The following is a 24,380-nucleotide window of genomic DNA, read 5'->3' as shown; positions in this document are numbered from 1 at the left end:
CTTCTTTTGGACCACACGAGCTGTGGTTTAGGTTATTATTGGCTTCATAGTCTTTTGAATTGCTGTTTTAACCATCTTTCCGTCCCCAGATTGAATTTACCATTTTGTTCACTATTGCAAATAATTCGGCAGTTGAGAAACAGCGCATATCACATCCCCCTCTATTTTGATATCCTTAGGATATATTTATGGGAGGAAATCTGTGGACTTTCTCTTCAGAAAAATGTAATCATGCACGGACGCTTCTGCATGCAATTTCAAGAGGTTACAGTCTCTGACTTATATCTATGCACAGTGAAATTCAACTTAGGTTTATCTTATTCCAAAGCCTATCCTCATACTGAACTTTAAGTAAGAATTATTGAGCACCTCTATGTGCCAAAGCGTTTTCTCCCTTCTAAGTCTTTTAATTAGGAATGGTTATAGATAAGAATCTTAGACTAGAGATGTGCGAATACATGTCAAAGGTGACATATCTGAGTCCTTGTCAAAACCTGATCTAGAACCTGTGCTTCCTGACTCCTGGTCCACAGCTCTTTCTTCCTTCCTTTCCTTTCTTTCTTCTTTCTTCCCTCCCTCCCTCCTTCCTCCCCCTTCCTCCCTTCCTTTCCACAAATTTATTTAGCCTGTTTTAAAACAAACCAAAAAGACAGGTTTTATTTTTCTCCAGTTTTGGTAATTGACAATAACGTACATTAACAAGATTATTTTCCATTTTATTTTTTATTTTTATTTTTATTTTTATTTTTCCTTTTTTTGTCTTTTTTCGTGACCGGCAACGGATCGCAACCCTCAGTGTCGCGCCCGTACCGGACCTGGATGGCAACGGGATCGCAACCCTCGGTGTTGCACCCGCACCTCGCTCAGGCCGCTACAGCGGCTGGTCTGTATGTGGGATCCGAACCCTCGGCGGGAACACCACTGCGCTCCCAAGTGGCGCACTGTAGCAGTGCGCCACTGGGCCGGCCCTCCATTTTCTTTTTTAAAAAAACAATTTTTAAAGTAGTAGTATTAGGCTTAGATGTTGTATCTCATCTCAGATACCAATGCTGTTATTGAAGAATATGGTCTCAGCTAGAATATTCCAGGGCGGAAAAATACGGAATGCTTCACGAATTTGCGTGTCATCCTTGCACGGGGCTGTGCTAATCTCTGTATCGTTGCAGTTTTAGTACATGTGCTGCCAAAGTGAGCACACAGTTTTTTCCTTCTAACTGGAGGACTGCAGAAAGGGGAAATAGGAAGGCAGAGAATAGAAGAAAAAGAGTGATGATATGAAGTTGTAGAGACAAACCTATTGGTTTCTAAAGGTTGATTACAAATTTTCTAAATTGTTACAAGAGTTCGTGTTTAATTTGGCATTAATTTGGTACTGTATTATCATTTTTGTGCATTACTCTGTATAACAATCCTATGGGGTAGATGTTATTACTATCCTTATTTTATGGATGAGGATAACAAGGTCTAGAGAAATCAAGTAACTTGCCCAGAGTCACTCAATTACTACTTGGCAGAGTAGGGATGCAAGTCTAGATTTGTCAGACTCTGAGACATGCTCTCAACCACTGTCATTTATAAGACTAGAAAATTCTTTTGCTTCTATTTGTTTTGTTTATACATTTATTAATTCTAATTTTTATTTCCAGACTTCTGTTCTAGTTTTGGGTGTCTTGGTTTCCTTGAACAACATTGTTTCAATATTGATTTTCATTTCTGTTGCACTTAGGAATTTGAAGTAAACAAGAAAGCACGATGTCTTCAATGTGGTCTGAATATACAATTGGCGGGGTGAAGATTAACTTTCCTTGTAAAGCCTACCCATCACAGCTTGCTATGATGAATTCTGTAAGTATTTTTCAGCAGTTAAGTCTTTATTAAGATACAGACACTTATGATCCATAACATACACAGAGTATGTGACTACATTTCATATTTTCAGATAGCAGATGGACTGAGAATATTTGCTTGGTTCGTTTGGAAGAACATCTGATCTTTGGGAAAATAATTCTGATCACTACCAAGGGCGAACATTCTGAAAAATGTTTTCAGCTCATTTGGAACTTCTATTTACTTTAATGAGTTACCGCTTTCCACAAAGTATTTACTGTCTTTTACACAGAATACTATATTTCTCACCATTAATTTTTTGAAGTATTTCAGTCATGTAGAAAATTAATATACAAATTTGAGTAAACCAACTTTCCAGCTTTGTTAAATCTTAATATTTTGCCATATTTACTTCATATCTTATTTCCTGGTAACAAGATTATTAGTGTATTGAATTTGTTCTTTTCCTTTTCCAGACATGTTTTTATACTTTTTCCAGTCATGTTTTTATTACATGTGTATATATCCATAAACAACGTAGAGTATTATTTTAAATATTTTTAAGCTTTGTACAATGATATACTATACCCATTTTTCTGTGGAATTTGTTTGCTTAACATTATTTTTAGGATGTAGCCCTGTTAATTGTTTATCCACTTTAATTGCTGTGTAGTATTCCATTGTAGGAATATATCAGAATTTATTCGTCCGTTTTCCTATTGGTGGACATTTAGGTTATTTGCATTCTTTTGCAATTACAATGCTGCTATGAACTTTATTATACAAGTTTCCTTGTGTTATGTGGGAAAGCTTTTGAACATATACATCAGACTGGACTTGCTGGAGTTTGGTATCTTCACCTTTCCTAGAAATTGTTAATTTCTGTGCAAGGTAGTTGTACCAATTTGTACTCCCACTAACAGTATCCCCCATTAAGTTTTTATCAAAGATATTCATGAGTATTAGTATATTCCAGTGCCACAGAAATGTTTGGTGCTTGCATAATTAAGGCACAAATTGCTTTTTTCGTTTCTTCTTTTGTTCTTGATATGCTTTTAAGTCCAATATGATGTTGGAGAGGCAAAGGAATAAAGTCTGCTATTGCTGTGTTCCCTGGAATGCAACCTCACTTTGTCTTGCTGTTCTATTTACATTTCTGATAGAGCCCATGCAAAAGTAAAATGTTTATTGACTTTTTTTTTTTTGGTTTCTGTGTTGGTAGATTGTCAGAGGATTAAACAGTAACCAACATTGTTTGTTGGAGAGCCCCACAGGAAGTGGAAAAAGCTTAGCCTTACTTTGTTCTGCTTTGGCATGGCAACAATCTCTTAGTGGTAAGCAGTTTGATATCTTCAGGTTGCTGATTTGGACCTGAAAAATATATAAAGTGCTATTTATCCAGATGGTTCAACCATGTTCTAACTAATCTAAATGTTCTCTTTTAAGATATTTCTTTTTAATAAGTTATATATCTTCCAAAAGAGTTTCAATATAGGAAAATATGTTTAATTAATCCTAAAACAGTATTGACCAGAATTTAGTCTCTTATTTGATGATTCAGAGAGTGCATAAGAGTTTTGGATGCTTAGAGTTATCATTATGAAACTAATTAGATGATAATTGTATGTAAAAGATGCAAAAGATGGGGCTGTCATGATGCTATAACATATACTAACTTTTCTTTTGAGTAAATCTTTAATATATTTGCTTATCTGTTCCTTCCTCATATCATTAGAACATGGAATATATAAGAAAAGAAAAGAAAACAATTCATAGCAAGTATTGTTAATTATATTTACTGACAAATGCCTATTAATATTTACTTTTATGAAAGACTGTATAGTCTACATACATTTTAGTTACATAATTTGTTGGCTTTTACTTAAAGTATTAGGAGAATTTGAAGTATACACACATACATATATAAACACACACGTATATATACACACACATTTTTAAAAGAAAATGTTACTGATAAGAGTGTATTAAAAATAAAAGCTTTTGGAGAAGTTTTGATTCTTACTAATGTTAATCTTTAGAAAAAAATGACAAAATTTTAGTGACAGATGTCTAGAAAATAGAGTTAGTAATATTTATGTGGTACAAATGGGAAAACAATGTCAGTACTATTTATAAAAAGAAAAGCAAATTATTCAGCTTTTTTTATTTTTATTTTTTTATTTTATTTTTTTCAAAGATGACCAGTAAGGGGATCTTAACCCTTGACTTGGTGTTGTCAGCACCACGCTCAGCCAGTGAGCGAACCGGCCATCTGTATATGGGATCCGAACCCGGGGCCTTGGTGTTATCAGCACTGCACTCTCCCGAGTGAGCCATGGGCCGCCCGGATCCGAACCCGGGGCCTTGGTGTTATCAGCACTGCACTCTCCCGAGTGAGCCACGGGCCGCCCTTGTCTTTTTTCGTGATTATCGATGTTCAATTGGCCTCATTTGTCTAAAAATTATATATAAAGGGTTTATACATACATATATATATATACACACTTAGTTTTATTTTTGGTTTTGGTGGGGTTAACAATTTAAAAGGGACTGGCAACGGGATCGCAACCCTCGGTGTTGCGCCCACACATCGCTCAGCCAGTGAGCGGCCGGTCTGTATGTGGGATCCGAACCCTCGGTGGGAGTGTCGCTGCGCTCCCAAGCGGCGCACTGTAGCAGTGCGCCACCGGGCCGGCCCTGTATTCAGCTTTTTTTAGTGTGTATGAATTGTGTATTTGTATATAATGAAGGCATACAGGGTAGACTTATTACAATTCTGTCTTTAGGTGTTAAAATTTCTTGCCTTATTCAATTTGGATATTTACCTTAAAATGTATTTTAATACATGTATCAGAATCGATACATTGTAAAACATGTTTTTGTTTGAAATAGAGGCATAATGTAGGGAATGATTTAACCCTTATGTGTTTACATTATTATTTAATATACTGAACTTTCAAATTTATTAGTTAGGGAAATAGTAGTAATTAAGAATATACTTGAAGTCTTTGTTTCAATCTTTCCTGCTTGATTTTTAAATAAATCTCAATGTAAATGAATACTTGAGTGGCTGTGCTTTTATTACATTATTATTCTTTGATTATTAGATTTTTATTGATTATGTAAATTGATGAATTCTCTATAAATGTTTCTGTCATTCGTGTTTCTCTCCTGTCCTAATTTGATGCTGCAGATAGGGTGATTAGCTTGTCCAGATTTGCCAGGTACTTTTCTGGTGTTAGCCCTAAAAATCTTGCATCCTGGGAAACCTTCCAATCCTGAGTGAACTGGGGTGATTACTCACTCTAGCTGCAGAGAAATATTAATGTTTATTTAATTAGAGGGTCTTTCATTTTTAGGGAAGCCAGTAGATGAGGACTTAAGTAACAAAGCTGAAGTACCATTGTCATGTTGTTGTACATGCCATTCAAAGAATTTTACAAACAATGACACGAACCTTAAAGGAACTTCACATCATTTCAACAGTCCAAGCACACCACCTTCTGAAAGAAATGGCACTTCATCAACTCATCAAGGTAATATTTGCCTGGGTCTGTTGATATCTTTAATAGGAGCTTCAATTATTATTGTTATGATACCTAATTTAGATAAATTTGATTAGCAAAATCGACTATGTGTCTTTATGTCATTTCTCTGTAATTATTTAAAAATAATACATGGAGTGGTCAAAAGTCCTTGGACTTTTTTTATTCTTAATTTGACTTTTAATTTATTGAGACATTTTGCTGGCTTAAATTACTTTTTGATGAAAGTAAGGCATAATAAATGATTTTCAGAAATTGATGTTATTCATAGCAAGTATTGTTAATTATATGTTAGAATTTTATAAAACATAATGTTTGTTTCCTAAGACAAAATCTGATTAATCTCATTCATTCATTCTTGATAAGTTTGCCTGATTTTCTGGGGCCAGTATCCCACATGAAAATCGGGCATGTTTTATGTATGATCCTTAAATAGTTCTTATTAGATTAAATTAACAGAAATATATTACAGTAACATAATATTAATATTAAAAAAATACTGCTTTTGACTATATGGAAAGGATTTAATATTATTTATTACATATTTAACAGTTTGCTCTTTCTATACCTCCTTGCAAATCTCCATTTTCATTGATATTTCCCTCGATCAAACTAGCATTTCTTGTTTAGAGCTTCCAACTAACTTCTTTTCCTGTTTTTACTCATGCCATTCTTTAACTAATACTGGGAGGAGAAAGAGCTTCTCATGATTTACTTGTCTAAACAGTGTCCACTTCAAAACTTGAGGATGGAGTTAGCTTCCTCTAAAGCACATGACTGAGAGGATGATAGATGCTTGTGTGATTCTGTTAGGAACGAGGAAAAGGAGGTGGATAGGTGACTAGTAGTGTTGTCTACAAGTTTTAACCCTTAGACCTTCTGGCTTACTTTGCATTCCTTCAAAGGATCATGTTTTCTCCTTCCTCAGAACTTTTGCTTGTATTAGTTTCTCTTCTGAACAAAGTTTTATCTTCAAATTGTCCTACTCTTCCTCAGCTTAAATGTCACTTCCTTGGGGGAGTCAACCCTGGCTTTCCTGTCAGACTAGGTTTGGTTTCCTTATTATAGTTTGTCATCTCATTGTCTACCTCTCCTACATAGCTCTTGTCACAGTTTGTACTGTATGTGTGTCTGGGTGCATCTTCTATAAATCTCAGCTTCCCTAACAGATGATATACTTCATGAGGTCAAAAACCATGTCAGTTTGCTTACCATTGTATCCATGGAACCTAGCAGAGTGCCTGGCACATATGTAGATGGCTAGATAAATATTTGTTATGAGTAAATGGAATTAATTTTGAGCTAACAGTAAGAACTCTGGCATATAATATTTATATACATTTGTTTTTTAAAACAGCTTTATTGAAGTGTACTTGACATAACAAACTGTATATATTTAAATGTTACACTTTGATAAGTTTTGGCATGTGTACCTCCATGAAACTTGCACCTGACTTAAGACAGTGAACATAATCATCACCACCAAAAGTTTTCTTATGCTCTTATTATCCCTCCTTCCCCATCACATGACTCAACTACCCCAAATAAGGACTAATCTGCTTTCTGTTATTATAGATTAGTTTCTATTTTCTACAGTATATATAAATGGAATCATAAAGTATGTACACTTATTTTATCTGGCCTCTTTCACTTGACATAATTATTTTGAGATTCATCCATGTTGTTGCATGTATCAATAGTTTGTTTCTTTTTATTGCTGAGTAATATTCCATTGTATGGTTTATTTAGTCATACACATCCACTTGGTCTATATTTGGGTTGTTTCTAGTTTTGGGCTATTATAAGGACAGCTACTGTGAACATTTGTGTATAAGTCTTTGTATGGACATAAACTTTCATTTCTCTTAGGTAAATACCTAGGAGTGGAATTACTAGATCACTTGGTGGTGTGTATGTTTAAGTGTTTAAGAAACTCCCAAACTGTTTCATGAAGTGGTTATACCATTTTATATTACCACCGGCAGTTGTGAGAGTTAGTTTCTCCACATTCTTGTCAACACTTGGTATGGTCTTAATTTGACTTTTAATTTTAGCCATTCTAATGGGCATGTAGTGATATCTCATTATGGTTTTAATTTGCATTTCCCTAGTGACTTATGATGTTGATCATCTTTTCATGTGCTAATTAGCTATCCAGTATATCTTTGATGAAATGTCTGTTCAAATCATTTGCCTATTCTTTATTAGATAGTTTTCTTATTGCTAAATTTTGAGAAGTCTGTATAGTTTGAATATAAGTTGTTTTTTTTTTTTTTTTTCCCTTTTTGTCTTTTTTTTCGTGACCAGTAACGGGATCGCAACCCTCGGTGTTGCACCCGAACCGGGACCGGCAACGGGATTGCAACCCTCGGTGTCGCGCCCGCATCACACTTAACCAGTGAGCGTTTTTTTCCCTTTTTGTCTTTTTTTTCGTGACCAGTAACGGGATCGCAACCCTCGGTGTTGCGCCCGAACCGGGACCGGCAACGGGATTGCAACCCTCGGTGTCGCACCCGCATCACACTTAACCAGTGAGCGGACCGGTCTCTATATGGGATCTGAACCCTCGGCGGGAGTGCCGCTGCACTCCCAAGCGCCGCACTCTACCGAGTGCGCCACCGGGCCGGCCCTGAATATAAGTTTTTTATCAGATAAAGTTTAAGGTTTTACATTTAGGCCTAAGATCAATTTTGGGTTAATTTGAATAATGGTGTGAGGTGTATATCTAAGTTTATTTTTTTGCATATGGGTATCCAGTTATTCATCACCATTTATTGAAAAGGCTGTCCTTTATCCACTGCATTGCCTTTGTGCCTTTGTCAAAAATCAGTTGATCATAAGTACACAATTTTCATTTTAACATTATTGTGAGTTAGGGTTGTTTAGTCTACATGGGATAAATCTGGGTTGTATTCTAATACCCTATTTGTAAGTAAATTCTTTAATAAGATACAACCTAAATACAGAAAAGTATAAATCCTAAGTGTAAAGCTTGATGAATTTTTACAAAGTGAATGTGATTGTGTAACTACTACCTAGATTTAAAAAAGAAGACATTGCCAACACCCCAGAGGCTCTCATGTTCTTTTTCAGTAACTATCCCTTCTTTCCATAGGTAACTGTTGTCCTCCTCTGTCACCATTGAATTTTGCCTCTTTATAGAAATGGACTTATATATGTACTTCTTTTGCTTGACATTGTATTTGTGAGATTCATCCATGCTGTTGCATATAGTAGTATTTCTTGTTTCTGTATATTGTTTCCTTGTATGAATATAGCATGATTTATTAATCTCTCCTATAGTTGTTAGATATTTGGGTTGTTTCCACTTTTGTTTAATAATGCTGTTATGAACATTCTTATTTGTAGTGGTGCAAATAGGTATTTTCCATTAGATGCATACCTAGGAATGGAATTATTGGACATAGTGTATATATATGCTCAGCTACAGTAGATACTACCAACATTTTCCAAAGTGGTTGAACCAATTTATGCACTCCCCCCTCTCAGTAGTATATGAGAGTTTTTCAACATTCTTGTTAGCACTTGATATTTCCAGTTTTTAAAAAAATGTTAGCCATTCTGATGCAAGTGTGGTGTTCTGATTGAGTTTTAATTGGTATTTTTCTGGTGACTAAGGAGGTTGAGCATCTTTTTATATGCTTATTGGTCGTTTGAATATCTTCTTTAGTGAATTGCCTATTCAAGTTGTTTGCCCATTTTTCTATTGGGTTGTTTATTACTGATCTCTCGGAGTTTTTTTTCTTTTAAAATGTACTCAGGAGATATCTTGTTTCTTTTTAAGTTTGTATCTTAAAGACTTAACCCTTTGAGCTTCCTGCCAACTCCCCTGCTATAAAGAACAGAAAGATAAACCTTTATTGTATGTGACCATGATAAGAATCTTGTTTTTAGGAATTGGATTTACCTTATTTGGCACATGGCAGTTCAATTTTTCTAAAACTGAATTACTGTTTTTGGTAGACATTCCCTGCCCTTTTAATGGGTCTGTGCAAATTTGCCCCTTGATTTATTTGGGACAGCGTTTCTCAACAGTGACACTTATTAACATTTTGAGTAGGATAATTTTTTGTTGTGAGAGCTGTCCTATGCATTGTGAGATGTTTAGCAGCATTGCTGGTCTCTACTCATGTCACTGGTAGCCCTTCCCCTCCATCCCTGTTTTTGACAACCAAAAATGTCTTTAGACATTACCTGATGTCCTTGGAGTGGGGAGTGGTGGTGTTAAAATGGCCACAGTTGAAAATCACTGGTCTGTGTTTTGTGGTTATTTTACTGGTTTGCCTGGAAATTGCAGAGCTCAAAATTACATGTCTTATCTAAAATATATGTGGAAATGCAAAAGACTAAGAATAACCAAGATACTTTTTTTTTTTTCTGGAGGCTGGTTGGTACAGGGATTGAACCCTGGACCTTGCTCTAACCAATTAACCGTGCTCTAACCAACTGAGCTAACCAGCCAGCCCTAAGATACTTTTGAACAGGAGGTCAAGGTGAGAGACTTATCTACCAGATATCTTGATTTTAAGATAGCCTGAGGGCCGATCCCGTGGCGCACTCGGGAGAGTGCGGCGCTGGGAGCGCAGCATTGCTCCCGCTGCGGGTTCGGATCCTATATAGGAATGGCTGGTGCGCTCACTGGCTGAGCGCGGTGCGGGTGACACCACATCAAGGGTTGCGATCCCTTACCGTTCACAAAAAGGACAAAAAAAAAAATAGATAGCCTGATAATAGCAGTGATAGGCCAATGTAAAAGTATAGAGAACCCAAAGTCAGTCCCACATATATCCGGAAACTTGGTATTTTTATAGAAGTGTTCCTGAAGAACATAGGGGAAAAAGGAGGGATTCTTTTCTAAGTGGTGATGGGACTATTATATATCCATATGGAAAAAATTGAATTGCAACTGTACTTTATACCATACACAAAAATCCATTCTAAGTGGATTAAAGACCTAGGTATGAAAGGCGAAACTATTGAGATTTTAGAATATAGTGGTTTTCAAACTATGTTCCTAAGAGCCTTAGGAAGAAACATGGCTTGTAAAGGGAGGGGATATGGTAGATCAGGGAAGTTCAAGTTCTTTCATCTCTATTTTGGAAATTGTAAGCAATGTTTAAAAAAAAAAATCCTACTCTTTAGAAAAAACTTGGAGACCAATGCCATGTGGCATAGGTTTACTTCTGTGTTTGTGCAGGGCCAAACTTGTTTTTTGAAAACAGTATTGGACCTTCTCATGCAGGTCTTTCTCCACTGTAAAGAATCTATAAATCCTTTAAGGCCAGTAACTTTTATTTTTCATTGTTTTTCTATCGTATCTGGCCTTCATATGGATTCTAATAAATGATTGTTAAGTGAATCAGGCCACAGGAGTGGAAAGAATGTGTAGAGAGGAGCAAAGATGAAGGAAATTACCTTTAAGAACACTCATATTTTGGAAAAAAGAGAAACCACGTATAGGAATAGTTAAGAATAGTGTTACAGACATAAAGGAAGAGGGAAATGTGTTTGCTGTATTCCAAGAAGTGTTATGTTTGGCTGTATGCCTACTTAAGGACTTTGGAGTCAGACACCAGGATTCAGTCACATCTAAGAACTGCCACTTACTAGCTGTGTAATATTGGGAAAGTTACTTGACTTCTTTAAAACCTGGTGTTCACGTTTGTAAAATGGGGATAATTAATACTATTTGGTGATTAAGAGGCTGTTGATGATCCTGAGAATGAGCTTTCAGGATTGTGAGATTAAAAGACAGATTACATGAGTTTGATTCTATAATCAACATTTTTAGCCCAAAGAACTTGGAGAAGCTTTGTAGGAAAGGAACATTGAGACACCATAAAGAAAGATTTTTATAGAAATGAAATACATTTTCTTGAGAGCAGCTTAGTTATATTTCTTAAACCACGTTATTGGGAGTAGTCTACAAAAACATAAATCTATTAAAATTAATAATTGAGCTTTTCTTGTTGAAAGCATGTTTGTCAAAATCTTATATCTTTGGTAAAGTAAACTGAGTGGTAAAGAATGCCTTTTAAACATGTTTAGCATTTCGTGTTTTAAACTGTGGCATGAAATTTTTAGAAGTAAGTCTTAACATCTTGGCTCCAATTTTCTTCTAGGAAAATTCCCGAAGTGTAAGTTATTTATGATAATTTTTTATTCTTATTTAAGAATCTGCTGAAAAAACCACTCTGGCTGCAAAGTTATCTGCCAAGAAACAGGCATCCATATACAGAGATGAAAATGATGATTTTCAAGTAGAGAAGAAAAGAATACGATCCTTAGAAACTACCCAGCAGGTAAACAGAGTTTATTGGCAGTGAAATTACCCAGTTATAGCTGAACATGGTAGTCAAGTGTTAATCAAGTTTTCAGTGGCACTTGTGGAGATTAGTTGGGTCATGTCACAGCCATAAATTAAATGGTAATTTATTGTAACTTCATTTTGTATAGTTACCTGTTACAAAGGAGTTTATCACAGCAGATTATTCACAGTACCATGTCATTAAAATGAAGCTGCATGGTACTTTCTTTTTTTTTTTTGTTTTGTTTTGTTTTGTTTTTGGAGGATGGTTGGTAATGGGATCTGAACCCTTGACCTTGGTGTTACCAGCACCATGCTCTCCCAAGTGAACTAACTGGCCAGCCCTACGTGGTACTTTCTTTTATATGAGGAATTTGACAGTAAGCTATGTACTTATCTTGGTAATATAGCTACTTCATACTTCTTAAATCCTCCATTGTTTTTATCTAATAATAGCATTTTCTTTTGGCCAAAATACATTTGATATAAATATTCATGTTATGTTATTTTTGGTATTGATAGTTTTAGTACAATGGCCATGTTTACTCTGGTTTATTGAGTTTTTAAGATTGGTACATGATTAAATACATATATTTCTAAAAACTACTAAGGGACATGAATTACCAGAAATTTTAAATGAAATATGCTTGTCATGTATGAACATGTTTCCTCAGAATTCATGGCAGTGAGGTAGGGAGGCTGAGATTTTAATGGAGTTGGTTACGAATAAAACAGATAATTTTTTTTTTTTTTTTTTTTTGTCTTTTTCCGTGTCCGGCAACGGATCGCAACCCTCAGTGTTGCCCCCGCACCGGACCGGGGACCGGCAACGGGACCGCAACCCTTGGCGTTGCCCCCGCGCCTCGCTCAGCCAGTGAGCGGGAACCAGTCTGTATGTGGGATCCGAACCCTCGGGCGGGAGCGCCGCCGCGCTTCCCAAGCGGTGCACTATCCAGTGCCCTCGGTGTTGCTCCCGCGCCTCGCTCAGCCAGTGAGCGGGAACCAGTCTGTATGTGGGATCCGAACCCTCGGGCGGGAGCGCCGCCGCGCTTCCCAAGCGGTGCACTATCCAGTGCGCCACCGGGCCGGCCCTAAAACAGATAATTATTAATTAGCATGTCATTTGTAGGTAAGTAGTTGGGTACTTTCAATTTAGTATACTCAAGGTGTTTGCATTCTTATGTAATTTAACTGTTCCACTTACATGCTTTATTAATTTCTATAATTAAACCTTGTTTTAGAAACAGAATGAACTAGTTTTTTTTTTGTTTTTTTGTAAAAGCTCCAAATGTAGAATAAATCTATAGAGATTTTCCCCTCCAAATTGTGTACATAGAGTTGGATGTTGTGAGGTAGGGCTCAACATAAAACATTTATTCCTTGTTTTCATTGGTTCTCATTTCGTTTTTGGTAGCAATGGGATTATCAGTGGAAATGCTTTTTTTTCCCCCTTATAATAATCTAAGTAAATAGATCTTTGGCAAGTAGGAAAAAGGATGGATACATTTTGGAAAGAAAACTTAGATAAAAGAAATTTAATGAAAGACAACTTGGTTTATCAAATATCTAGTAATAGTAATCAAGTAATTTATTCTATCATGTAAGAAATATGACCATTTACATTTAAAAATTGAGTTCTTTTCAATGTAGAATGAGGCTTAAATTTTGATTTACTTTTACTTATAATTAAGTATGTGATTGGACTTGCTTATAATACTAGATGTCCATATGGTGGAACAATTTTATGCAAAGATCATTTTACAATACTATAATTTTGATACATCACTCACTAAAGCTATCTTGGTTAGGATTCAGGAGTTCTTACTACATTTTATTTGTGTTGTAACTAGGTGCCTAATGTGTTTTAAAAAATTATTTGATTATTGCCAGTTAGAAATAGTATTTATTTCAGATGTAAAAAAAACCAGATATTTGACCTTTGGGAACAACTAACCTGTCAAACTTTTAGTTTACATTAAACTTCTTTTTGATTCTGTGTTTACAGATTAGAAAACGTTATTGTTTTGAAAAGGAGGTACACCATTTGGATGCAAAAGGTGCTTCAGGAAAGACCATAAAACTCAGCTCTCCAGTAGGAGAGATAAACTCCTTTTTTCCACAAAACGTATGTATTTACATCATTGTTTAGTTTAAAGAAGGAAAATGGAGAATTGTTTAAATTCATTTTTGAAAGGTTAGAAAGAATATAATGCAAAGAACAGTAGAAAACAACTCAGAAGTCCTAAATGTTGTCACATCTCTGCTACTTTCATTTATAAGATGAGAGAATAGGATTAGAGAAAGATCTGAAATTCTTTTTTCTGTTGTCTATGTTAATGTTTGTGAACTCCAATTTGCTGAAGTTCTTTTAGTATCCTTAGGGCTGCAATTCTCAGCGAGATTTTTTTTGGGGTGGTCTGTGAGGGCAAGAGTATTTTCATAATAATATTAGGATACTATTTACCTTTTTTTATTGTCTTGACATTTGCATTGGTGGTGCAAAAGCAGTGACGGGTAGAACTGTTGGTGTCTTAGCAGAAATCAAGGTAGTTGCACCAACCTCTATTAGTAGTAATTTTCTTCATGATTATTAACTCACAGTTTTAAAAAGCCAGTTTCATTTAAGAATGTCCATGATGAAGCTAATTAAAAATAGCTAATTTTATTAAATTTCAGCACTTGAGATTTTCAATATTCTGTGTGAAGAAATGAGTAATACTCATAAAACACTTGCATATGGAAGTAGGATGGATGTCTTGAGAAAAAGCAATTGTAGGATTGTTTGAATTGTAGGATGAATTAGCCACTTTTTTCCATGGAATATTGTTTTCACTTGAAAGAATGACTGACAGATTAACTGGTAATTCTTAATAATAAATGAAGTGAGCCTGATAAAATTTGAGCTTTTAAGTAAAAATAAGAATTTTGAAAAATTTGAATGTACCACTGTGACTTGGAAGTATTCTGATAACTTGCAGACTTTTCTGATGAAATTGGTGATATTATAGAATGTAACTTTTTGATATTACATAATGAAATGTGTCCACATTTGTAAGATCTGTAAAACTCAGTGAAATAAATATTATCTAAATGACCAGGACATATTACAAAATGATGCCTGGAAAAGATTTTTCCTAAGTACAAGATAGACCGATTGACATGTTTTCTGCACTGTTTCTCCTTTCCCAGGCAACCGCAGATTTGTTTTCAGTTACTGTAGATTCAGTTTGCATTTTGTTGATAATCTTCACTGAAGCCTTATAGTTGGAGAGGTGATCTAGAAGCTTTTAATGTTAATTGTCAATCATCATCATCATATTGTTATATATACTTTATATTTGCCTCTGCCAGTGTTTTCTCACTCATTTGTTTTCACTGTACTTTATTTTCTTCATAGCCTTACTATTATCTGAACTTGTTAACTTTGTTGTTATCTATCTGCCCTGTTGGAATGTAATGTCAATCTTTTTCATGTGTCTCTGGTGCCTTGAACAGCATATGGCACCTATTAGTTGCCCAGTAAATATTTGTTTGTAGAATCTTATTGAATTCTTACAGTGACTATGTACTGGTACTACTGCTTTTCCTGTTTACAGATAAGGCAACTCTGAGAAGTAAATAACTTGCCTAAGGTCACAAAGCTGGTAAATAGTGGGGCTAACTCCTGCCTAGGCAGTCTGATTCTCTGGCAAATGCTGTAATCACTTTATTACACATTCTCTCCAAAATGCCTCTCAGAGCCATCTAAGCCTGGTTCTAATATTAAGATAAGGAAAGAAATATGTAGGAGCTCAAGGCGAAAGAAATCAAGTATAGACTAAGCTGTGATTGTTTAAGATAGAGAAACAGATATCTATAGATATATATAGTTGGATTTTTGTTTTTGGTTAAGAAAATGGACTCTGGAATCAGACTGCCTAATTTTTTTTTTTTTTTCCTTTTTGTCTTTCTTCGTGACCGGCAACGGATCACAACCCTCAGTGTCGCGCCCGTACCGGACCGGGACCGGCAACGGGATCGCAACCCTCAGTGTTGCGCCCGCACCTCGCTTAGCCAGTGAGCGGCCGGTCTGTATGTGGGATCCAAACCCTTGGCGGGAGCGCCGCTGCACTCCCAAGCAGCGCACTGTAGCAGTGCGCCACCGGGCCGGCCCCAGACTGCCTAATTTTTATTTTTTTGTTTTTAAATAATAATTATATATATTTAAGGTGTATAACATTATATATATATTTTTTTCCTTTTTGTCTTTTTTCGTGACCGGCAACGGATCGCAACTCTCAGTGTCACGCCCGTACCGGGCTGGGACCGGCAATGGGATCACAACCCTCGGTGTTGCGCCCGCACCTCGCTCAGCCAGTGAGCGGCCGGTCTGTATGTGGGATCCGAACCCTCGGCGGGAGCGCTGCTGCGCTCCCAAGCGGCACACTGTAGCAGTGCGCCACCAGGCCGGCCCTATAACATGATATTTTGATAGACATTGTAGTGGATTAAATTACGTCCCCCCAAAACTCACTGAAGCTTGAGTTGTGTCCCTCAAATTTTATGTATTAGAAACTTAGCTCCCACTGTAATTGTTAAGAGGATGGGAAATCCTATTATGGTAATTGGAAGGTGGAGCCTTGAAGAGGTGATTAGATTGTAGGACCATGCCATAGTGAATGGATTAAAAATGGCGGCCAGGGGCGTAGTTCTGAAGGCTCTAAAAGAAGAGAGGGGAGGGTCTGTCTCTCTTTCTCTCTGCTTCCACCATCTTGCAATGCTAGACCCTTGAGTCACTGTTGCCACCACCAAATGGACTTTGGACTTCACAGCCTCAGACACTGTAAGCAATAAATTTCATTTTCTTTATAAATCACCTGGGGCCGGCCTGGTGGCGCACTGGATAAGTGCGCCACTTGGGAAGCGCGGCGGCGCTCCCGCCCAAGGGTTCGGATCCCACATACAGACCGGTTCCCGCTCACTGGCTGAGTGAGGCGCGGGAGCAACGCCGAGGGCTGCAGTCCCATTGCCGGTCCCCGGTCCGGTGCGGGGGCAACACTGAGGGTTGCGATCCGTTGCCGGACACGGAAAAAGACAAAAAACAAACAAAAAAAAAATAAATCACCTAGTTGCATGTATTTTGTTATAAGCAACAGAAACAGACTAATACACACATGTACATAGTGCAATCATTACTAAAGTCAAGCTAATTGACATATATATATCTCCTCACATAGTTATCTTTTTGTGTGTGTGGTGAGAATATCTGAATATACTCTTAGCAAATTTCCAGTATACAGTGCAGTATTATTAACTGAGGTTATCATGCTGTTCATTAGATCTCTAGACTTGATTCATCCTATGTAACTGCAACTTTGTACCCTTTGACCAAAATCTCCCCACATCCCTCACCTCCCTGACCCTGGTAACCACCATTCTATTCTCTGCTTCCATGTGTTCGACTTTAGTTTCCACATATAAGTGAGATCATGCAGTATTTTTTTGTCTGGTTTATTTCACTTAGCATATAATGTCCTCCAGGTTTAGTCATATTGTTGCAAATGGCAGGATCTTCTTTTTGAAGGCAAATAATATTCCGTTGTGTATATATATATACACCACAATTTTTTTATCCATTCATATGCTGTGGTTATGGACATTTATGTTGTTTTCTGTTTCTTGAGACTGCTTGCATTTTAATCACAGCTCTGCTGTTCATTACCTGTGAAACCTTGACAAAGTTTTTAAACTCTTGGTACTTAAGTTTCCTTATTTGTTAAATGGGGATAATAATTGTACCTATCTTATAAGGCACTGTTATGAGGATAAAACAAGTCGATGCCTATAAAGTGCTAGAGTATAGCTTGCATATTTTAGAGCTTATGTGGTTAAGTGGTAGTAGAAGCAACCCCAGCAGCAGCAAATAGTTACATATTAGTAGTTCTTATCTTTGCTGCTGATAAGATATTATGTAATATTGCATAATAATATTACATATCTGCAGTTGTCTTTAAATGCTGCTGAATATATTATTGATAATATGGATACTATACATTTTGTGGAGTTAGGTTTGTAGTTAAGCATAATGTTATTTTAATATCTTTTAAGGATATTTATAGCTGAAACCTGTTCGGTTCTAGGCCATTTCAACATAAGCAAAGCTACTGTGTGCTCCTGGCTGAGTACTTTAATTTTAAGTCAAGTGCTTTGATTGATTTCTTCTTTTGGTTATGTTGTATTGGCATGTTGATTATTTATTATGGTCTTCTCACTGGTAAAGTATAACTATATCTGTAGTATATATCTATATCTTTATATCAGTTTTATTTTTAAACCTGAAATTACATGTTTTCCTTGGCTTTAGATTGTATAACAGTACAGTTCTTTAGAAATGGAATAATTTTTCGTAAGTGGGTGATTTATTACTCACAATGTTAAAAGTATGGATTTCTGACAATTTCTCCTAAGTGTGAAGATTTATTGAACAAACTAAATCTCCCAGTTAAATCTAGTAACTCAAATGATAACATTTCTCCAGTGAGACACAGAACTTTTGTTTGTAAGATGACGTAAGTGACATATGCCATACTAGTTAAACATGCATAAAGTAAATTTAACAGACATCAAAGCACTTTTGCAATGCAAAGAGCATACGGTTGAGCTCTAATATTTGTTCTTTTTTTAGTGGTTTATAATGAAAAGCATGAGTATATAATTTTATGTACTTTCTGAATGGTTAGAGTAAAAAACCCCCACAAATACTTAGGTTAAATGATCTATATTTTCAGCTTTATTTTTCTATTCCTAACAGAAAAATAGAATAAGTAGTTAAAGTGGAAATACAGTCATTACAAAACGTATAGTTTTAGTGAAAGTGATTTTAGCAAATTGTTAGTAAATTTCTCATGGGTAGTTTGTATTAAGTAATGCATCTAGTTTTTCTGAGAACCAGGATTAATCATCTCCATGGACATAATATAAGAAAGGATAATGGGAATATGAGTAGAGGTTATCTGTTTACAGAATGGGATCTTTGGTTGTCATAGAGGAATATGTTTTTCCTTTTTGGAACTTACTTTGGTTTTTGGTATAACATTTATTAATCTTTGCAAAGTTACATTATAAATCACAAAAGTACTTTCTGTGGATTTTGGAATAGGTGATTTCATAAAGAAGTAGCAGAAAAATAGTATATAGTTTCATGCATATTAATAAGTTTTAATATTTATTGTACAGCTTTTGAAATTAGTTTATACCAAAACTTTTAGATAAGGTAATTGAAAAAATACAGTTAATATTTTAGAATTTTGGGCCGACCCCGTGGCTCAATCGGGAGAGTGCAGTGCTGGGAGCGCAGCGGTGCTCCCGCCGCGGGTTCGGATCCTACATAGGGATGGCCGGTGCGTTCACTGGCTGAGCACGGTGTGGACGACACCAAGCCAAGGGTTGCGATCCCCTTACCGGTCACAAAAAAAAAAAAAAAAAATTTTAGAATTTTTCTTTTCTTTTTTTTCTTGGTGGCTGGCTGGTATGGGGAACTGAACCCTTGTCCTTGGTGTTATAAGGCTAGCTTTAACCAGCTGAGCTAACAGGCCAGCTCCTAGAATTTTTCTTATGTTGACAGATGATATGCCTCATATTTTATCTGTCATATTTTAATCTAGATCATCTAAAGATCTTGAATAAGGTAAATTGACAGACTTGGGCAAATAACATTTTTTTTAAAAACCTATTTCTGGGGGCTGGCTGGTTAGCTTGCTTGGGAGAGCATGGTGCTGGTGACACCAGGGTCAAGGGTTCAGATCCCTTTACCAGCCAGCCACTATTAAAAATAAATAAATAAATAAATTAGGACCTGTTTCTTCATGTGGAAGGAAAAAGAGAGTGGGACTAAATTTAATAATACATTGTATCTCATTCAGCTCTTAACACCTTTAAATTCTAAGGATGCTGCTTCTATCTTGGTTCTTATTAGATGATATTAGAGAGGACATTTATTTTTTGGAAGAATAGTTATATTCGTGAATTAATAGTTTACTTTTCTTATCCCTACACAGGTATAAATGTTATAGTCTTTATACTTTTAAAATTACAGTAATACTGTTTTTGAAAAACTTTCATAAATTAAATATGTAGTTTGATTTCTGTTTTTCTCTGAATTGGACATTTAATATTTTGGTTTTTCTTTCAAATTTTCTTAGTTTTTATTAAAATAATTTAGTTTACAACCTGTGGACTGGAGAATTAGGTTGTTGTCTCTTTATCTTCCTGTCATCTCCGGTCTTCAAGTTAGAAAATAGTGTTGGTACTTTCCAGTATTTGAATGACTTCTGGTGTCCACTGCTTTTTCCCTTTCCTTCCATTTTAGATTCATTTTCTTATACTGATAATTAATATGTCAAAGATCTAGTGAGGCATCAGTCTCCACATGGTTAAAACATAGTTAAGAAAAACATTTGTTGTTTAGAATAGAATGTTAGCATTCTGATATTACTTTGTTTCACCATTCACAGTCATTTTTTTCTAGATTTGTTTATATTAATTCTTTTAGTAAATCCTCCACATTGGGCAAGGTATTATTACAGACGCATTCTTACAGACACATTTTTATGCTTATACCTTCTTTTTATTCATTAAATAAATGCTACCATTCTCTACATACTTTAATAAAAGTGGTTATATTTGATTTAATATAGCAGTAGCATATTTTAATTGATTACTTTTGCCTGGTGTGTAGAAGAGACTTGGGTCCAGCAGAGTGCGCTGTTGACCTTCTGATAAAATTTGGTGTTGGTGAGACCTTGGGCTGTTATTTTCCTTTCTCTTCCTCCCACACCTCTGTCTATTCTTTATTTCTTTTTAATATTTAACATATTCTCTAGGATCTTGGGAGAAAATGACCAATTTTCTCTGAAAAGTATTTTCTAAGTGATTTTCTCATAGTTTTAATTTATTTAAAATAACTAACATAACTTCATATACATGGTGATATGATACTTACTATGTGCCAGGCACACTCAATGTATTTTAGAAGTATTAATTCACCTGGCAAATACAGATTTATATAGTTAATGCTTATTGTCAAGTTCTTTTAACTTCTTTGGGTTTGGCAATTTTCAAAATAAAAGAATTTAACTCAATCCTTATAACAACTGTATGGTGAAAGTATTCATATTTTCTCCAATTATACATGAGAAAATTGAGGCACGGAGTATTTAAGTAACTTGTTCACGTCACAAAGCTGATGAGTAGAGGCTGGATTAAAACCCAGGCATTCGGGCTCTAGAGTTGGTCTTCTCAACCACCTCACTATTCAGCCTCTGAATAAACTCTTCCAGATGACCTTTGGGTGAAAGTTCATTTTTATGTGGTCACAGTCATATGTAGTACTGTGTAGGTAATTCATTCAACATTAGTTCCTCGTTTAGTGTCTTAACACCTTGTCCTTTGTCTTTACAATGCTTATCAAAGTTTATAATTATATATTTATTGGTGGGTGTAACTGTTTTGTTTGTTTCCTTGCCAGGCTGTCCATAAGGACAAATGAGATGTCACTCTTTTCTCTTTTTTCACTTTTTTTTAAATAACCGGCATCTGGCACAGCACCTGCACCTAGTAGATAGTCATATTTGTTGAATAAATGAGTGAAAAAATGGCCAAAGCTAAGGAAAATGCATGATTCACCATTATTTCTTAAAGCTTACAACTTTTACTCAGTGGGTATGATGATATTGTTAAATATAGGCAACTTAACCCAGATTTAAAAATAATTTTTTTTCCTTCCGTAGTACATTTTGGTTTTTTTGTTTTTGTTTTTTATGTATTAGCATACATAAATAAAAGACTAAATTATTTCAGGGACCCAGAAGTAAATTGGTGCTTAATATAAAGAAAAAATTAGAAACAACTTTTGATTTCTGTAGCTACTATAAGAACAAGTTGTTAAATAATATTACAACTAGTTGAAGTATAATTTAAGTCAGCAAAATTTTTGAAACCTATTATATGCCAGACACTAACAATAATAGCCTATATTTTTAAAAGTTTATTTATTTATTAATATTATTTTTTTACATTCTATGATGTTGTGGAACAGTTGGGAGGTAGGGGCAGAGGGGAAGGGGCAAGGAAATAGGGTGGGGGAAGGAGGAGGGGCGGGGTTGAGGCCTGTGGCACCCTCACCTTTATTTCTTAAAGGTTACTAATAACGATATGATAGTAGCTGTTTGAAATATACACTTGTGCCAAATAATTAGTATGTTCTTTCATCTGGCCTTTATATCAGCACTGTGAAGAAAATAGAACACAGATTAATCTCATCTTATAGGTAAAAGTCCAAAGATATTAGATCATTTGACCATAGTCATACTGCAGGTAAATGGTGAAACCATAATTTGAACCCAGTTCTAAAGTTGAGTGAATATAGATTCATGGATTATAAATGGTGGGGAAGGAGAGAAAAGGAATGGCTGGGAATTTTTTTTTTTTTTCTCGTCAGCTAGTAAGGAAAAAAACAAAGTTAATATGTGAGAGAAAATAGGTTTTATTATTCAGTATGTCTGGCATTAAAATATCTTCTTTTAAGCAGTTAATCTGTGGTATGAGAGAGATTAAGTTCCCTAAAATGTTTTGCATGTTTTATCCACTAAATAGCCAAAGGAAATTTTAAGCTTGATTTTTAAAAAAAATTACAAGAGTAATAAATATTCTTTGAAAAATATTTAACAGTATAAACTAGTACAGAGAGAAAATTAAAATGTTCTCCCTTTTATTACTCCCATTTTTTTCTGCTTCCCAGAAGTAAACAACATGAACACTTCCATGAGAATCCTTCTAAATCCTTTTCTATAAATTTACCACAGATTTTTTTTTTCCTTTTTGTCTTTTTTTTTTACTGACCGGTAATGGGATCGCAACCCTCGGTGTTGCTCCCGCACCACGCTCAGCCAGTGAGCGGGAACCGGTCTCCACATGGGATCTGAACCCTCAGTGGGAGCGCCTCCACGCTCCCAAGCGGCGCACTCTCCAGTGCGCCACTGGGCCGGCCCATACCACAGGTTTTTTTAATAGTTCTGTTTTTACATTTAAATCACTTATTTATAGGATTTATTTTAATAGATGTGTGATATCAGGCTCTAACTTTTGTTTTCCCAATGTATGTTTTGTATGTTTTCCCAAACAGATGATCAGTTCTCCCATTGTCCCTTAAATAATTTTTCCTGTTTTGCAGTTTTGCTGTTATCACATACTAAATTGGTATATATACTTAGATTGGTTCCTGGACTTTTTTTCCTCTTTAAATTTTTATTTTTTTCTAAGTATATTTATATATAGTAAGAGTCAGAGTTCTACATGGCTTCAAACACAAAAGCAGTAGACTCTTGCCCTAGTTCTGTTCACCAATTCCCACTATCCAAAGTCAATAATTTTCAATCATTTTACCTATTTATTCTGACATTCATCTATTTTTTTGGAATAACATGCTTATTCTGCTTTTCTCTTGCATTTTGGTTTTAGATACTTTCTATTGCCTTCCTACAATCCCTTCCACTTTTCTCATTACTTCTCCCCCTTAGCCTCCCAATATTTGGTATTTACATTATTATAATCCTATAAATATTCAAAACTGATTACAGCTTTTTTCCCAAACCAGGATTTATTTTTTTCTGGTGTTAACAGTTGTCTTGTCATTTGCTTAGTTTTCTGTATACCTCTAATTGTTCATCTAACTCTGTTAGAACTTAAAATCTGTCAATGCATTCAAATCATCAGGTCAAGAATGGTCATATTTTTAGGCTGTCAATATTTAGTGAAAATAATGAAAAATATTTTTTAATGTTGAACTTTATATTTTTAATGACATTAATTTTTTTCTGAATGCAAAGGCATTGTCTATTTTTTAGAAAAAAATTGGAAACCACCAAAATGTACACTTAAGTTATTAACATTAATCTTTAATTCCACTATTGCCTCAGCATCAACCCCTGATATTTTGCCTGCTATTACTCACACACACACATACAGACACACACATATAATTAGTTATCCATTGCTGTGTAACAAACCAAGCATTTAGTTAGCTTACTATTCTGGGGGTCAGCAATTTAGGCTGGGCTCAGCTGGGTATTTCTTTTGCTGATCTCAGCTGGCCCACTCATGTGTCTATGGTCAGCTGCAGGTCAGCTGCAAGGCAGCAAGGCAGCTCATTTTCCAGGAGTTGACTGGCAGTTGTCTGGGTCCATGATGTGGGTATATTTCATCATCTAGCAGACTAATACTGGTTTTTATCTATGTGGTAGTCCCAGGGTTCTAGGAGCTGCAAGAGAACAAGCCCCAGTGTGCAAATTTTTTTTATGTCTGTCTGTGTCAGATTTGCTAATGTTCCAGTCACATTAGCCAAATGCAGAGTCAAGGGGTGGAGTTCACATCTTGGTGGAAAGAGCTCCAAAGTAACCTTGCAAGGGAGTTACCTAAAAGATGGGTAGATTTTGTAGCCATTTTTGTTATTTAACATATATTACACATACCATTTTGGGGGGTTTTGTTTTTGTCTTTTTGCAAAATTTGGATTTATGGTCTATAGCTTTTATTTTTTACCTAATATATCATAGTAGAGCTTTTAAAATCTAAATTTTAGTTGGTCTATTTTTTTTTTTTTTTTTTTTTTTTTTTTTTTTTTTTTTTTCGTGCCCGGCAAGGGA

General features: G+C 35.5%; 1 protein-coding gene across 1 annotated transcript in view; it reads left to right on the top strand.

Moving 5' to 3' along the window:
• Window positions 1-1,741: 1,741 nt before the first annotated feature.
• The window catches only part of BRIP1 (BRCA1 interacting protein C-terminal helicase 1), a 165,200-nt gene continuing 142,561 nt past the window's right edge, over window positions 1,742-24,380 (top strand). Inside the window, 5 exon segments of the mRNA XM_008576117.1 lie at window positions 1,742-1,845; window positions 3,050-3,161; window positions 5,187-5,363; window positions 11,568-11,695; window positions 13,706-13,825. Coding sequence (XP_008574339.1) covers window positions 1,753-1,845; window positions 3,050-3,161; window positions 5,187-5,363; window positions 11,568-11,695; window positions 13,706-13,825 — 630 coding nt within the window. The 5' untranslated portion in view covers window positions 1,742-1,752.

The sequence above is a fragment of the Galeopterus variegatus genome, unplaced genomic scaffold (genome assembly GCF_000696425.1).
Source record: "Galeopterus variegatus unplaced genomic scaffold, G_variegatus-3.0.2 Scaffold1292, whole genome shotgun sequence".
Lineage (NCBI taxonomy): Eukaryota > Metazoa > Chordata > Mammalia > Dermoptera > Cynocephalidae > Galeopterus > Galeopterus variegatus.
The sequence above is the reverse complement of the archived record's forward strand: the minus strand, read 5'-3'. Positions and strand labels throughout refer to the sequence as shown.